This window comes from Trichophyton rubrum (assembly GCF_000151425.1).
Source record: "Trichophyton rubrum CBS 118892 genomic scaffold supercont2.3, whole genome shotgun sequence".
NCBI classification, from domain to species: domain Eukaryota; kingdom Fungi; phylum Ascomycota; class Eurotiomycetes; order Onygenales; family Arthrodermataceae; genus Trichophyton; species Trichophyton rubrum.
The window spans coordinates 82,523-98,813 of NW_003456426.1; the positions used below are offsets into that span (position 1 = coordinate 82,523).

Below are 16,291 nucleotides of genomic sequence, written 5' to 3' on the forward strand. Positions count from 1 at the left end.
CATCAGGAACAACCCCCACAAGCGATACCCTCTTTCTCAGACGAAACGAATGGAGGGAATGGGAATGCGACGCCCACCGATGTGCCCGGACCGCAACAGGATATGGTTATGGATGATGGAGTCGGTCCCGGAATTGATGCATCTGTGTAAGCTCCAACTAGTACTCGTTGCTGTCTTGAATATGGCTACTAACAAGGAATATAATATAGTCCAACCGGCCCTCGGAATGCGCGGAATCAAAAGCAAAATGGTCGAGGCAGAGGCATCCTTGGCCAGCTTAGTCGTGCGATGGACCGGTCCAACGAATCCGTCCTTCACCGAGTTCGAAACCAGCAAGGAACCGAGAGGATAAATTCACATCGAGATAGCTCCAGGGGCAGCAGAGGCAGTCGAGGTGGCCACAGGGCTTCAATAGGGAGGCAGATGGGTAGCAATGTGCCGATGGGGATGGGGATGGGAATGAACATGGGCATGGGAATGAATCATAACCAGATGCAGAACATGGCTCAACAAAACATGATGAACATCACTCCACAACAGCAGATGCAGATGATGTCAATGTTTGAGGAGCAAGCACGGATGATGTCTCAGCTCATACCCGGGTTTGTCGCTCCTGCGATCAACCCAGCCTTCCAGAATGGCCCTCCGCAACAGGCACAGGGCCGATCACTATTCGAACGCGCGGAGTTCCAACCCAGCCGACGGAACCAGCAGTCTTCCCAAACTACAGCTGCCGATGTTGAGATGGACGGTTCTGAAAGTAAGCCGGCCGAAGGACAGCCGGCACGGGAAGCCCCTGGCCCGGACACAGTCTGCCGATTTAATCTTAGGTGCACAAACAAGGACTGTCTTTACGCTCATCAATCCCCGGCTGCACCTGAAGGAGCCAGCGTGGATGTGAGTGACAATTGTCCATACGGAGCCGCGTGCAAGAACCGGAAATGCGTTGCCCGACACCCATCACCTGCCCAAAAGGCTGTCCACCAGGCAGAGGAGATTTGTCGATACTTTCCGCACTGCACAAACCCTAAATGCACCTTTAAACACCCAAATATGCCGCTCTGCAGGAATGGGGCGGACTGTTCGACTGAGGACTGCAAGTTCACGCATCTTCAAACGCCTTGCAGATTCAATCCTTGCCTGAACCGAACCTGTCCGTACAAGCATGTTGAAGGCCAGCGCGGAGCTTTCACCGACAAGGTCTGGCGTGCCGACAGCGCAAAGCCAGAGACGCCCCATGTTAGCGAGAGAAAATTTATCAGTGACGAAGCTGGCGAAGAGGAGCTGATCAAACCCGGCTCAACTCCCTCAAATGATGCCGGTATCATTACCTAATCTACCGCTGCAACCGCCTTCCCTCTCCCTATATGACCTGATCTTTCTCAGTTTCCTCCAAATGCCTACCAATTTGAATCGCTAAACGTGGTTTTCTCAATTACATCTCCGGAAGCCTTTGTGCCAGGCGCGACCCCCATATTTTTTCTGCTTCCTTTCCTCTGCCAAAAAGAATTTCTTTGCCTTTCCTTTCTTACGATCTTCCGAGCATGAGCGGCGTTGGATCAGGGTGATTTTTTACTATATCTGCCTCGACTTCCTTTCGGCTGGCGCACCACCCACTTTTGAACATCTAGATTATGTGTATGGCGTTGTATCCGGGTCTCCCACTTCTGATTGCTGTACTCTTGGTAGTAGCATGTAATATAACCACCGTCTTCCCTGGGCTCAAATACTTTTCTAATCTGCCCTATCTCTCTTTCCAATAACCAAATGCTTGGTGGCTCCACAGATCTGGCCAGTAACTAACAAAAGTAAGTAGCTGATTAATTAACCAATAATTAGCTAGTTAACTAACGAGTTAACGACCAACCGGCCGGCGTCTTTGTCACGCACGCATAACTAAAATCGAGAGCTTCACCTCAACCACCCTCACGCGAGGAACGAAAGACAGCCTCAACGACGGTGACAGCGACCGGACAAACAGCGCAACATGGGACTGGACTAACAATTGGACCTAAGATATCGACAAAATAAAGAAACTGACGGACGATGGCCTTGCGGCGCTGGCCTGGCCCGGTCAGTGCGAGCTGCCTGCGTCTGCCACTATCGGACGTCCCATGCTGGCAATGCGCAAGAAAAGGAGCCTTGCTTCTGCCACAATGGCAGAGGCAGCTACGGCTTCAGTCAACCAGCACGTCCAGGCGACCAGATAAACGGGTTGCGGTGATCGGTGGTGGGATCACAGGGCTGACGACGGCCTTCCACCTGGCTAGCCAGCATTCGACGAAGGTCGTTCTGTACGAGAAATCCAACACATTGGGAGGATGGATGCAGTCGGACACGGTGGACATAGATTCCGGCAAGGTCGTCTTCGATTATGGCCCACGGACACTGATGGGTGGGCTTCCTGATGCGATGGCTACAGTGGAATTGGTGTGTATTACTTTCCTCGTATGGCCATGAGAATTAATCACTGATACAATTTACGTAGTTAATCAAACTGAATATGCTCGATTCAACGATGAGGATAGGGATCAAAAGCGCTGCTTTAGCTAACCGATATATCTACTACCCGGATCACCTCGTTCGGGTCCCCGCACCCGGCGGCGGTGCATCTTTCTTTGATATCATACGGGACATGCTACAGGAGCCAGCATACGAGGGCTTCCTGAGAAGCTTGGTAGGCGAGCCATTTAAGGAATGTCGGGACCCAAAGGTCCGCGATGAATCAGTAGCAAGCTTTTATCGCAGGAGATTTGGGGCAGGCGTTGCTGACAATCTTGTTTCCGCGTTTTCCCACGGAGTCTACGCCGGTGATATCGACAAACTCAGCATGAAAGCTACTATGCGCCAGTTCTGGGATGACGAATCTGGACCTGGCGTTATTATAAAGTTAATGGACAGGCACCTGTCTCGAAAGCCTCTTTACCATAAACACAACAAGATACAGGTTCTGAGAGCCATAAGACGCGAATACTCTTCGGAATTCAACATACGAGTGGGTCTAATGTTCGCCCCAGGCTATATCTTGTATCTGGATGGTGGAATGCATTCTCTTATATCAGCCCTGTCCCGGGAGCTGAAAAAGTTTCCTAACGTTGAGATTGTGCGAAACGCCACAATAACTCATATTCAGTATGACAAAGCCAAAGAGTCCATGATAGTAAGTTCGTTTCCTTATATATATACTTGCATATATTTCTAGGACTGTGTAACTGATTCAGATTAAGCTCTCTTCGGCTGGAAACAAGCCACCTGCGAGATATGACTATGTTATTTCGACAACTCCATCCACGGCACTGGCAAGCCAGCTACGTGGGCCGGGGGGCCGAACTCCCCCCACTGCTACTTCGAGGATGTTAGCAGCAAATGACTATGCTGTGAACGTCATGGTGGTTAATCTCTTCTACAAGAACCCTGATCTCATTCCGACACAAGCGTTTGGGTACTTAATACCTCGCTCTGTGCCTTTTGAACAGAATCCGGAACGAGCCCTGGGGGTGATGTTCGCCAGCCATGCTGTTCGTGGCCAGGACAGCGCGGTTGGAACAAAGTTGGCGGTCATGATAGGTGGCCACTGGTGGGATGGATGGAACAATTCGGATCTGCCAGACGAGCAGACAGGCATCGCCATGGCAAAATCAGTACTCGCTCGCCATTTGGGGATTGTTGATGAGCCAGTCGTCGCAAAGGCTCGATTGCAGTACAAGGCAATACCGCAATACACTGTTGGACATTGTGATCGGATGGAAGATTTACATGAGTATTTATGCCGGGAATATGACTCTCGTCTTAAGGTTGCTGGCGCTTGGTACACAGGTGTGGGAGTGAATGACGGGATCACTGCCGGTCGAGCAATAGCCACCGCTCTCCATGCTGGAAATACTAAGGAGACCGGACTGGAGGACTACGTGAATCCCGCACAGCCAGCGCTTGCTGCCCTCCTATAGAAAATGAGCCTCTCCTCTCCTGGATTCTAGGCATTTTTGATTTTTTATTTGTACTATAATCTATACCAAGGGGATAGATATACAGAAGATTAGAAAGGAACTAGAATACAGCCAATGCGAATTGGTTTCCCTGTAATAAATATTTTCCTTGACATGCGCTTCATATGTTCTCCTTTGCCTCCTTTAAAAAGCTGCAAAGCCACTGACTTGCCCGAACGGAGCGACTTCGCGCGGTCTATCTCTCTGATCCACATTGTTCACCTAACATCTCTCCATCTGGAACTAAGTTCGGGAGAATTCTTGACTCTCAAGCTTGGAAGAGAATCGGATTTATGCATCCATTGAGTTCCTTGGTAGGAAGTAATCACATGTTGACTGGTGGTAGGCCTGATAGTAATAATGCAAGAGTGAAAAGATATTCATCCCATCATAAGAAAGTCGTGCTATATTTGAGTAGAGCTGGTCCAAGCTGCGGTAGCAACTTTCACCCCTCAGTCACTCATTTTGACGCTGTCGAGTCGACATTCTTCTCGCCATCATTCTCAATCCCAAGAGACTCCAGCTGTCGAACTAGCTCGTTGATTCTGATAATCTTCTCTAGTTGCTCAGGCAGAAGACTCTCGCCTTGGTCTTTCTTATCTCGCAGTTCACGAGCTTGCTTCAGCTTCTTCTTCAAGTTTCTGGCCTTCTTTTCTCGTTCGATCGTAGGGTCGGTTTCACGCTCTTCCTTTTGCCTCACCTCGCCGGCAGCGTCTTTACTGGCCGTAGATCTCCAGTTGTCCTTGTCAAGGGCCGTCGTCTCTTTGCCTGTTTTCGGAGATATACCCTCGCTGCCCGCTTTAGTCTTTTGTTTGGCGTTTTTTTTCTTTGTATTCTTCGTCGAGGAAGCAGTGTTCTCGCTAACTGCTAGTTCTGCTCCGGGTACGCCTGCCTTGCCACGGTTCTTCCACGAAGCAGCAGCACGGTTCCTATAGAGTTCCACATCCTCCGGCGGGCTGTAACCCGGTCTAATTCGTATTTCACGCCGCTGGGAGCCGTCGGCACGAACTGAGGCTGGTATATGACGCTCTCCAGTGAGAGCGTTGGTGGTGATACCTGATATCTTCGTCTCGTTGGCCGCCATATCGCTTCGTAGCTTTCTCGTTGACTTTCTTCGCGTCGCACTTCCAGCCGTCTAGTAGGCTGTCAGCGTCTCTCAAGGTTTCCTTTGCAGGGCTTTTCTCTTCCTTTCCTTCGAGCTCTTTATGTCTTCTTGTTTGTGTTTTCTCTGCTTTTTTTGGAGTGAAGTTGAAGATTGATAAAAAGTTGTCGCTGGCCAATCAGCGTTCGCCATTTACCAAGTCCAAAACTCCAACTTCACGAACGAACGAAAAGAAACGAACAACTTCAGCTTTCTCTTCATCCCCAGACAAACACCTTGCTGGATACGCTGAGCAGTCACCTGGAGGAACGCTGTGATCTCTTTTGTCTTGCGCGGGTTTAATATCGGCTTCATTTCACAATGGCTGGCGTAAGTGTTGCCTCAAGGGATATGCCAAAACGACGACTTCATGCTGACCCGACTGGCTAATTCGCTAGATTGCAACCTCTATCTACAAGTAAGGACCTACTATCGGCCTGGTCAACCTGTATTGGGGCTATTTGGCTAACAGTCTTGCGCTTGCAGCACCTTCATCAGGCGAAATGGCATGATGTTGAGCACTATCTTCGTCGGCGCATTCGGCTTCGAAATGTACGTTTTTCTATTTCTGAGTTGGATGCGGCTATGCCTAATATTTGATCTTTTCTGTTTCCGCATAATCTGACTCTCTTCATAGGGCCTTCGACACCATCTCCACCAAGGTCTGGGATTCCATAAACAGCGGCGTACGACTCCCCTCCCATCTTTGGAATTACCAATCTTTATTCTATAACAATCGGCTAATTTTCCTCTTCAGCGACAATGGAAGGACATCAAGCACCGATATATCAACAAGGAAGAAGAGTGAACGCAGTCGACGCGTGGTGACCGCTATAGACAAAACTACCGGCCGATGCAATTGTACAGATAATTGTTTAAGGAATAAGAATAGAAAACAAAGATGTTTCAGTACCATTTACCACAAGATATTCAAGCCTGCAGAATCAGTCGGGTTATTCGGCATTCAAGACTTTCAAGCTTACATTACCGCCTATCCTATGGATGGTAATCATATCTCACTTCTGCCTAAAGCTCAGACGAACTGAACTCATATACAGCGTGATTCTACACACTGTCTGGTCTGGCATCCTAGCCAGCCGTAGATTCAGCTGTCGCGATTACAACCGCTGCCGTCTTCTGACCGCTATCAGACACCTCTGTGTACGTGTGAAATTCCCGAGACGTAGATGGCATTTCCACCCCGCTAGACTGTAGCAAGGAAATAGAGCCGTAAGAGGAATAATCGAATGCCCAAATGCTGCCAGTCATCGCCTTTGGCAGCATCGCCATCTTAGTCAGACGAGCTTCTGGCTAGCAACAAACACTAAACTCAGCCGATAAGACGTTTCCTGTCACTCCCCGCGTAGAGAAAGGAACAGAGACAAGAGAAAGACATACAGGCCGGAGAAATAGCTACGTTAGATCGTTCATTCTCTTCTTTGTAACGGTAAGCCTTCTCTCCGCCGGCGGAATACTGAACTCGCTCTTACTTGCCTTCCCCTCAAGTATACAAACAACTTGCCACCAACGAACTTATCAACCCCAAAATACAGCGCCGGCGAGTTTCTTGTTACACTCTCATCGGCTCGTATGCACATATGTGTAAGCTAGGCGTACGGCAGAGATAATGCCTCGATCCCTTGCGGATGTTGAAAAGTCGCTCGGCCAGGCGCTCGTGGGATTCCCAGCGCGGTACGGCAACAGATACGATGATAAGGCAAGAAGAGAGCTTATAGAGCTCCTCTTCCGCTGTCTTACCGGTTACAACGATGACTTTCTACGGTTATTGTTCCCCGAGGGACCCGGAAATGGTAGCTGGAACCTGTCAAAGGCCCAGGGCTTGGAAGCTGGAGCGGAATATTCTGAGGCAGCTCGCGGCAAACGCTGCGGGCATACGTTCAAGTCTGGCGACGCAGCATACCACTGCATTACATGCTCGGTAGACGAGACATGCTGTCTGTGCAACCGATGCTTCAATGCCTCTGACCACTCGGGACACAAATTTGCCTTCTTCGTTTCGAGCGGACACTCTGGATGCTGTGACTGTGGGGACGAAGAAGCCTTCCGTATACCAGTCAACTGTGCTATACATACTGCGTTTGAAACCGATGACAAGGACAAGAATAAAAAAAATAAAAAGGATGAGAACCTGGTCCCCGAGATGCTGGTTGCCTACATTAGAATGACCATGGCACGAGTGCTTGACTACTTTTGTGATGTCATATCCTGCTCTCCAGAACAGTTACGGCTACCGAAGTCTGAGGCAGGAATCAGGCAGGACGAGATTGTTTCTAGGCTATCTGGAGACTGGTATCACGCCAGTGACCCTGAGGAAAGTGAGCCGGAATTCGCTCTGGTCCTTTGGAATGACGAGAAACATACAATAAACGAGGTTACAAACCAGGTGGCCAGGGCCTGCCGAGAGAGAGAGAGATTCGGACTCCAGAAGGCGAATGAATCGGATGAGATTGGTCGAAGTGTAGTCAAATACTCGAAGGACCTCCCACGGCTACTTGATGTCTCTAGGATCATAGAGCAAATCCGGGTCACAGTTACAGTCCGCTCTGCCAGAGATACTTTCCGAGAGCAGATGTGTGCAACCATTATCGATTGGCTTTCTGACATATCTGGTTGCCGCGTAGGCGAAGATGGCTCGCTACTGAGGCTCATGATATGTGAGCAGCTGCTTCAGCCATGGCATCCTGGAAGTGCTGCGTCAAATGCGGGAATTGGCACCAAGGGAATTGACGATCAGAGTATAGACGACGGTCGTATCTACCGTGCTGTCCATATTGATCAGGCTGAAATACTTGCAGCAGAAACAGTTGACTTGACTGATGCCGAAATGGAGGATACAGAAGACGGTGCCACACGGGCCGCCGACGAAGATGACGATGAAGACATGGATGATGCAGAGGTGGATCAAGTTCAGCTAGATGTGCACGTCCAGCATGTCCTTGACGATGACCCAGAAAACCCTGATGAAGATGATCTCAACATGGAGACACAGGTAGACAATGACACTGCGGAATTTGGACTACCGCCGCAACCGCCTCCGCCACCTCCCCCCCCAGCGCAGGCTCCTCCGGGAGATGGCGGCGATTCTCTGGTGATCTTGCCAGTAACTGATGATCCACAGTTTTCCAGAAAGCCAGTCTCTATACCAAAGACACCTGGAATTAAGCAAAAAGCCAACACCGCATCGTTACCTCATTGGGAAGAGAAACCTCGTTTATTCCATGAGAGGAGAAACTTGCCCCATGAAGACCTACAGCAAAGGACGCGGCTGGATTGGCTCATATTATATGACTTGCGGTTATGGAAGAAGACTCGTACTGACGTTCGGGAGTTGTATCTGGCAACGGTTGTCAATGTCCCAGAGTTCAAGAGGGTTCTAGGTCTTCGATTCTCTGCCTTATATACTGCTCTGGCGCAGTTATATCTCATTGCAGACAGAGAACCAGACCATTCGATTATTAAGCTCTCTCTACAGCTATTTACGACCCCGTCTATCACAAAAGAAGTTGTTGAGCGTGGAAATTTCCTCACTAGCATAATGGCTATTCTTTATACTTTCCTCACCACAAGACAAGTTGGTGAACCTCACGATGTCAGTCCTACGGCTACTTTAGCAATGGACTCTGGATCGATCACAAATCGGAGACTATATCATTTTTTCCTGGACTTACGCTACATCCTTGCCTCGGAGCACATCCAAAAATACCTAAGGACGGAAAAGCAGTACCTTTTGCAGTTTATGGATCTAGTTAAGCTTACACAGGGTATTTGTCCGAATGTTCGGGCAGTTGGTGAACATTTGGAATATGAAACAGATGCATGGATAGGAGCTTCCATTCTCATGAGAGAGGTGACAAGATTATGCAGAATATTCTGTGAAGCATTCCGTCCAAATAACCTTGTTGAAGGAGACAGCCACCTTGCGGATGCAATTGTCCAGTCTTCCCTAGCAACAATGGTTAACTCGATGGGTCTAGAGAGAAAACGGTTTGCCCAGGCCGAGATTAAGGAACCGGTGAGGTTCAAAACAGTGCCATATCTTGAGTTTGAGGTTGATTCATTTAATCAATGTGGGCGCCATACGGTAGTTGACTTTGTTGTGGAGCGAGGAGCTTTAAGTTTCCATCATGCGCTTCATTATATCCTTTCCTGGCTACTAGAGTGTGCCAGGAACAAGCCGAAAGCATGGGTGCGAGAACTCTTAGATCGAGCGGTTCTACTAATGAAAGAGAAGTACCCGGTCACTCCATCAAACGCGCTTGAGGCAGAAGATGTCATTTTGGCCATGTTCGATTTTCCTATAAGAGTGTGTGCCTGGCTTGCCCAGATGAAGGCTGGAATGTGGGTTAGAAACGGTATGAGTCTCAGACATCAAATGGGGCAGTACCGCGCAGTAGTCTCACGAGATGTTGCGTACTGTCGAGACATCTTCTTGATCCAGGCCGCCATGGCAATCTGCGATCCAAGCCGTGTACTTGCAACTCTATGCGAGAGATACGGGATACTGGAATGGATGAAAGGAGGATGTGTGGATCGACCTGGCTATGACGAAGGCCAGCATGTGGATGTTGCTGATGAGTTTATGCATTTGCTGATAATACTTATATCTGAACGGACGTCGTTTTCAACTGGAGAAGACGACTCTGCGATTCAGCACCATGTCATCAGAAGAGACATTGCACATACTCTCTGCTTCAAGCCGCTCGCTTTCACTGACCTTAGCGCAAGGATAAGAGATGAGGTTGTTGAATCCAGAGATTTCCACCAGATACTTGAAGAAATCGCCACTTTTCGCCCACCTGATGGACTCAACGACACTGGGACTTTTGAATTAAAGCCACAGTACATCGGCTTGGTAGATCCGTACTCCACTCAATACAGCAGAAACCAGCGGGATGAGGCTGAGAATATCCTCAGACAGTGGAAAGCCAAATCAACTGGAAAGAGTGTTCGAGAATCCATTTTTGAACCTAAACTCGAACCAGTCCCTCCTGGTTTATTTACTGAATACACGAAGTTTACACGAACCCCCCTGTTTGCCCAAGTCATTCATCAGTTCTTAGAGTATTGCCTCATGTTCAAAATAAGTACTCCAACAATTCAGTTGACGCGGATCGAACCCTTCCTCCAGACGGTTCTCCATCTAACTCTTCTTGCTGTCTTGGAAGACCCAGAGGCAGATGAGGAGAACCCAGAAGAGGACAAACAAACCTTCACATACCATGCACTCACCAAAACTAAGTCGACGCAAGTTGGAGACCTGACAATCATTGGGCTCTTTCAAAAGTTATCAGAGGTATCGACCTTTGAGTCTTGTGCACCCAAAATCAGGCATATATTAAAGGGTCTATGGAAGAATAATCCAAAGTTGTACTCTTCAACGTCAAATGACATTGTCTTCCCGTATGGCAACATATACCCATCGTCTTCCACTCCAGTGTCGGACAATGAAGCAGAACAAAAGAAGAAAAAGGCTCTCGAACGGCAGGCGAAGATTATGGCCCAGTTCCAGCAACAACAGCAAACCTTCTTGAATAGCCAGGAAAATTTCGACTGGGGCGAAGATGAGCTTGACGAGGCTGAAGACTCGCCACGATTCTCAGAAGAGAAAATTCGCAAGTATCCTTCTGGAAATTGTATTTTATGCCAGGAAGATACCAATGAGTCGAAGCTCTACGGAACATTTGCCCTTATCACTGAGAGTTCTATATTCCGTGAGACAGACTTGAAGGACCAGGATTTCGTCAAGGAAGTCATCAATACCCCATCATCACTCGATAGGTCCGCTGAGTCTATCCGTCCGTTTGGAGTCGCAAGCGACAATTTTGAGCGCGTTCGACAACTAGATTCAAAGGGAGAACTTATAATATCGACAAAACAAGGCTTGGGGAAGGGCTTCCCTGCCGAACTACATAAACAAGGCCCCGTTTCAACAGGATGCGGTCACATCATGCATTATAAATGCTTCGAGACTTACTACGCGGCAACCAGACGACGGCACAACCAGCAAGTAGCTCGAAACCATCCAGAAACCCTCAGTCTCAACGAATTTGTCTGTCCACTTTGCAAGGCACTAGGAAATGCCTTTCTCCCCATTATATGGAGAGGACAGGAAATGGCATATCCAGGTGCAACAAGTCGTGGATCTGATTTCGGGGAGTTTATGTACAAGAATGTAGATGGAATGCTCCGAATGTTTAGCAGATATGCTATACCAAAGGAGGGTGAAGTAAGCTTTGTTCCAGGATACGAACGGTATTTTTCCGGGTATCTTACACTGACCTTGACGCCCTCTCTCGCTCGCCATGCGGATACCCTTCTCTTATCTAGATTAAGCGCATCGCGAGGTTTTATACCTCATAAAAATACTGGCCATGGAATGGGTGATTTTGGAGATCATTCGGATAGCTGGGTATCCCCTGATGACGATAGGCCAGTTCAGACTCCACCAGATGATCCTGCAAGCCGTATGTCCCGTAGCGCGGTGATTGCAGAATTGCTACGCCCACCAAGAGCGGATGAAGAAGACTCGCTCGTTGATTCTAGTCCGTTTTCTGAACTTGCTGCTGTCTATTCGAGACTCCGGGAAACGATCAGACTGAATCGTATACCTTCGCGCTATGAATATCCATCTAGCAGTCTCCTATCCTCAGATTTAGTATACCTTGACTCCCTGTTCAAAACATTTGCTTATTCAATAACCTCTATTGAAATTGCTCAACGTGGTGTGGAAACAAAGCCTGGTGAAACTTTGGTAGATGGAATATCCGAGACTTCGTTAACACATCTACGGATCCTTTGTGACACTGCCCTATCGTACACCTCGCTAGGCCACTTGAACTTCCGTTCCCCTACGAAATTAATATGTGAGCTCCGTGACATGCATCGACGGAAGATCCTTCAACTATTCTTCGGCTCCCCTCAACTCTCAAACACAGGAATATCAAATCTTGCACGTGATTCTATGGATGTCGACCCGCTTCTTTCAACCGATACATTTGTCTTCTTAGCCGAAATCTCTCTCTGCATGATCCCTGCCTTAGACATGGACATTATGAACTATGTCGAGCTTTGCTACACCGCCGAAATTGTCAAGGTGGTGCTAACTTACCTCCTTACGCCTCAGGGATTGAAGGCAAATATGGACCAGGCCGCTGAAGATCACACCACCCCCGCTGAATACTCCGTGGTGAAAGACTTCATTATGTGGGTTATATCTGCCTACCGGTCCTGTGCGTCCTTTGTAGCGGACCCAGCCTTGCAGGTTCTCCTAGATGGCATTGACAGGAATTATATACCTAAATACCGGCTCAGGGGCTGCCACGAGGTAGTCCCGAAGTACATTCTTCCTTTCTTACGAAAAACAGTGATATTACTTAATGTTAGACACGGTGTTGACTTCTCAGCAGCCTGGGGCACAGATCACTCAGATATGTCAGAGGTTGACCGTCTCTGTGAACTTTTACAGTTGCCAAAAATACCCATAATATTTGATAGGTTATCCTCTGCAGAGGACGGGAACCCACTATCTGCCGTCGTATGCGGGTGGATGGAACATTTTTGTATTTCGAAACATGAAGCCAAAGCCGCTGGTACACCACCACCACGCCTTTCGCTTATTCACCCAGCAATATTTGAACTTGTTGGACTTCCTTATTACTTCGATTCCTTACTCGAAGAAGCTACCCAACGAACGTGTAAAACCACAGGAAAAGAGTTAACTGATGCAACCATATGCCTTTACTGTGGTGAAATTTTCTGCGCTCAAGCTAGCTGTTGCATGGTGAATACACGGTTAGGAGGCTGTAACCGTCATCTTGCAAAGTAAGTATAACAATTTCTCTTCCTTTATCCGCTGTTTATGCTTGTTTTTATTTGAATGGGATTTAACATTTTTCTAGGTGTGGGAGAAATGCTGGTATATTTATCAATATCCGAAAGTGCGCAGTGGTGCTCTTGCATAACGGAAATGGATGCTGGAGGTTTGCTCCTTATCTAGACGTCCATGGGGAAGTTGACCCTGGCTTTAGACACCGCAGACGGCTTATGCTCAATCAGAAGCGATACGATCGTCTACTGCGAGATATGTGGTTGTCTCACAGTGTGCCTTCAGCTGTGAGTAGGAAACTGGAGTCCGAAGTCAACAATGGCGGCTGGGAGACTTTATAACTGTCACACATGCTCCAGTTCTTATTAAAGATATAAATTTCTACAAGATCTTTTATGTTTCCATCCATATGCGTAAAATAAAAAGCTAACCTAAAGTGATGAAAATTCAATGTTTGATAAACAAGGTTCAACAAGACCAGGGGTAAATACTCGATAAAAAGTGCATAGTATGAAGAAATCACCTGCAAAGATACACATACAATCACTGTTATCAGTAATACTATATCATCCGAATAGGTCGGTAAAAAGTTTTACACGGCTCTGTTCCTCATTTTCGCTATAAGCATCAGGCTCAACGATTACTTTGCTTTGGCCGATTTGTCCCAAGGGTGCCTGAATGTAGTCGAACCAGTAGGAGCCTAGGCCAACAATCCAATATTTCCTCTCTTCGGCTGCGAGACTTTGCATTGCCATCTCCAACGTCACCTGGCTTTCAGTGATCCTACCTGCCTGGAATTGAGCATGAGCGAGAGAGTGAAGCAAAACACCATGGTTGAACTTATTTGCCCATCCACTCTTTTCAACTATGTGTATGGCCATTTTCCAATGGCGAATGGCCTGGTCCCAGTGGCCCTGGAGATGGGATATTTTTGCAAGTCCAGCCCAAGCTCGGAAATGCTCGGTTTTTTGATTAGTGTCGGGCTCTTCGATCCCATCGAACATTGGAATCAGTCGTAGAAAGCATTCTTCTGCCGTGGTCCACATGACACGCATGGTAAAGCTTTCGGCCAGAGAAAGCCGCAGCCTCCTGGTTATCGAATATCTCTGCCATCCACGGGCATACATTATCTTCATCGTTTCCCTGAGCATTGCTTCCGCGTCATCGGGGCGGCTCACTTCAAGGTATAAGTCAGTTAAGTTGGCGAGAGCATTCATTTGCCATATTGGATTTCCACTACAATTCCCACTTCTTATATCCTGAAATATTCGCTCGAAGTATGGCAGAGCTTCGCTGAAACATCCTTGATTTTTGAGCAATCTCCCCAAGGAAACATTTCTATCGCTGAGCACAGATGATTCCATCAACGAAGGGTGCTTTGGATCCTTTGGCTGCCACGATTCGAGCTCTTTCTTTGCCCGTGCAAGCTGGTTCTCCATAATAAAATTTCCGGCATAGGAAATTATAAGCTTTCCTTTCTCCGCGTTTGCTTTCTCGGTGATATTCAGCCCACCGGCAAAGACACCATCGTAGATGCAATTCTCAATCACCCGATAAGAGTCCTCTATTTTTCCATGTAAACGCAATAATGTGCTTTCCCGCCGTGCAACTCGCGCTTCTAGTACAGCATCGCCTCGTTCAAGCAGTTCCCTAGCTTTGGCAATAGTGTCCCGTCTCCATACATTACCATTGAATTTGGACCCTTCGAGGAGCAACAAACACATTGCCCGTTTTGCCTTTGGATACAGCGGGCAATTCTTATCCAGCGTGTCAAATTCCTTAAGCACGCGAGGAATGTGAGGGAACATCTGACTCCCGGTATCTCCCAGATCAGTAATGGCCCCTGAGAGTCTTTGCTTTCGAAATACGTGCGTAATAAGCATAATTGCCTGAACTTGCCATTTCTGACGTGTCTCGAGGGAAACACGATGAGATGCACAAGACTGGACAAGTGGATGAACTGAAAATGACCTTCCACTGGCGGTAATGCTAGTTTGTATGAGAGAAAATGCCAGCAGCTGTTCGACAGCCTGGTCAAACCGCAATTCGTTATTTATTATGGAGATGACTCCGGAGTCTATACCAGCCCTTTCAGGGGACATGTCGAGAACACCGCCATTTTCTGACCATATCTGCATATTTGAACATGCCCTTTTCAGCATTGATTCAGATATTTGGGCAGCCTCGAGAAAGGAGAAGAGTAGAAGGAGAAGCGAAGCGTCAGGGGTATCCTTTTCAAGCTGTCGAAAGTTAAGCTCCCAGACGGTTGAGACGGTCTTTTCGTGTACTCCAATACCAGGTTTGATTTTCAAAAGTTCGCTTTGTTCGTTCTCGAGAAGGCGATGATAATCCTTCAAGGACTTTTGGCGTCTCCGAATAAGGGCCCCTGCTTGATCGACGGCTAGGGCAAGACAGCCCAAATGCCTGACAATGACACCGGCATCTGTTATGTCTTCGCTACTAGGATTGCGAATTGCAGCTTTCCCAAGAAGTAGCTTGACTGCGGCATCCTCTTCTAGGGGGGTGATTATGGTCCCACAGGGGCTGACAAGACCTATAGTGGATTGATCGCGGCTTGTCACTATTATATGACCCCACGAGGTGTTCGGGAAGTAATCCCTGATCTGGACAGCATTAAGGTCGTTAAATCCATCAAATATCATTAGCCAGTCACGCCTTGTTGGCTTGGAGAACCATCGCTTAAGGTAGTCTATCTTGTCGGATGCCTTTCCCAGGTGCAGAAGGTCATATATTCTGTAAAAATCGGCAATAAGCGTCGTGTTTGACGTTGCGTTAAAGAAAACGACTCCGGATTTGTACTTAAATCGGTTTTGAAAGGCGTAATGCAATGCTGTCTGGGTCTTACCGGCGCCTCCTAACGGACTGTTAACATTGGTTTCTCTTCCGTTGCATGAAAATGGTACATATTTGATAAGCATACCCAGGCCTGATATCCCATACACTCTTTGCTGGTCAGAACTAGGCTCACTAAAATAGAGCTCTATATCAGCCAGCAATTGCTTTCTTCCATGAAACTCGACACAACGTGCATAAGGCACATCGAAAAGGGTTTCTGTTTCAAAGGCAGCATTGTTCAGAGCTGGAGTCGGTGGAATGAGCAGCCTGTCAATTCCTTTACTGAATCCAATAAAGAATGGCACGATAGCTCGATAAAACGGGTCATCAGCTGCAGAGAAACGGCATATGCCCCGATGATGGGCATCCATTGCAAATATCTCTTCGCCTGGTATTTTCAAGAGAGACGAGTCTTTCGTGACAACCTGGGACCTATCAGAGACGAACAACTAGCATGGGAGG

The 16,291-nt window shown here is 47.8% G+C and overlaps 6 protein-coding genes across 6 annotated transcripts; 4 read left to right on the top strand and 2 right to left on the bottom strand.

The window, feature by feature from the left end:
• The first annotated feature begins 2 nt into the window (after nt 1-2).
• TERG_02749 (uncharacterized protein) lies at nt 3-1,605 on the top strand. The gene has a single exon (XM_047747959.1). The coding sequence runs from the start codon at nt 289-291 to the stop codon at nt 1,333-1,335; it is 1,047 nt and encodes a 348-aa protein (XP_047603930.1). The 5' UTR covers nt 3-288; the 3' UTR covers nt 1,336-1,605.
• Nucleotides 1,606-2,046: 441 nt separating this feature from the next.
• Nucleotides 2,047-3,947, top strand: TERG_02750 (protoporphyrinogen oxidase; the record flags this gene model as incomplete). Its single annotated transcript, XM_003235646.1, has 3 exons — nt 2,047-2,430; nt 2,489-3,160; nt 3,228-3,947. The coding sequence occupies 3 exons, from the start codon at nt 2,047-2,049 to the stop codon at nt 3,945-3,947; spliced, it is 1,776 nt and encodes a 591-aa protein (XP_003235694.1).
• A 499-nt stretch (nt 3,948-4,446) lies between these two features.
• Nucleotides 4,447-5,070, bottom strand: TERG_02751 (uncharacterized protein; the record flags this gene model as incomplete). Its single annotated transcript, XM_003235647.1, has 1 exon — nt 4,447-5,070. The coding sequence occupies one exon, from the start codon at nt 5,068-5,070 to the stop codon at nt 4,447-4,449; it is 624 nt and encodes a 207-aa protein (XP_003235695.1).
• A 378-nt stretch (nt 5,071-5,448) lies between these two features.
• On the top strand, nt 5,449-5,935 carry TERG_02752 (uncharacterized protein; the record flags this gene model as incomplete). Its single annotated transcript, XM_003235648.1, has 5 exons — nt 5,449-5,457; nt 5,526-5,545; nt 5,614-5,679; nt 5,765-5,813; nt 5,885-5,935. 5 exons carry the CDS (start codon nt 5,449-5,451, stop codon nt 5,933-5,935), a joined length of 195 nt encoding a protein of 64 aa, XP_003235696.1.
• Nucleotides 5,936-6,754: 819 nt separating this feature from the next.
• On the top strand, nt 6,755-13,314 carry TERG_02753 (uncharacterized protein; the record flags this gene model as incomplete). Its single annotated transcript, XM_003235649.1, has 2 exons — nt 6,755-12,969; nt 13,047-13,314. 2 exons carry the CDS (start codon nt 6,755-6,757, stop codon nt 13,312-13,314), a joined length of 6,483 nt encoding a protein of 2,160 aa, XP_003235697.1.
• Nucleotides 13,315-13,539: 225 nt separating this feature from the next.
• On the bottom strand, nt 13,540-16,200 carry TERG_02754 (uncharacterized protein; the record flags this gene model as incomplete). Its single annotated transcript, XM_047747960.1, has 1 exon — nt 13,540-16,200. The coding sequence occupies one exon, from the start codon at nt 16,198-16,200 to the stop codon at nt 13,540-13,542; it is 2,661 nt and encodes an 886-aa protein (XP_047603931.1).
• Between the last annotated feature and the right edge of the window lie 91 nt (nt 16,201-16,291).

Bases quoted from the DNA above. Each gene is read 5' to 3' on its own strand.
- TERG_02749 (XM_047747959.1), top strand. From the start codon at position 289: ATGGACCGGTCCAACGAATCCGTCCTTCACCGAGTTCGAAACCAGCAA.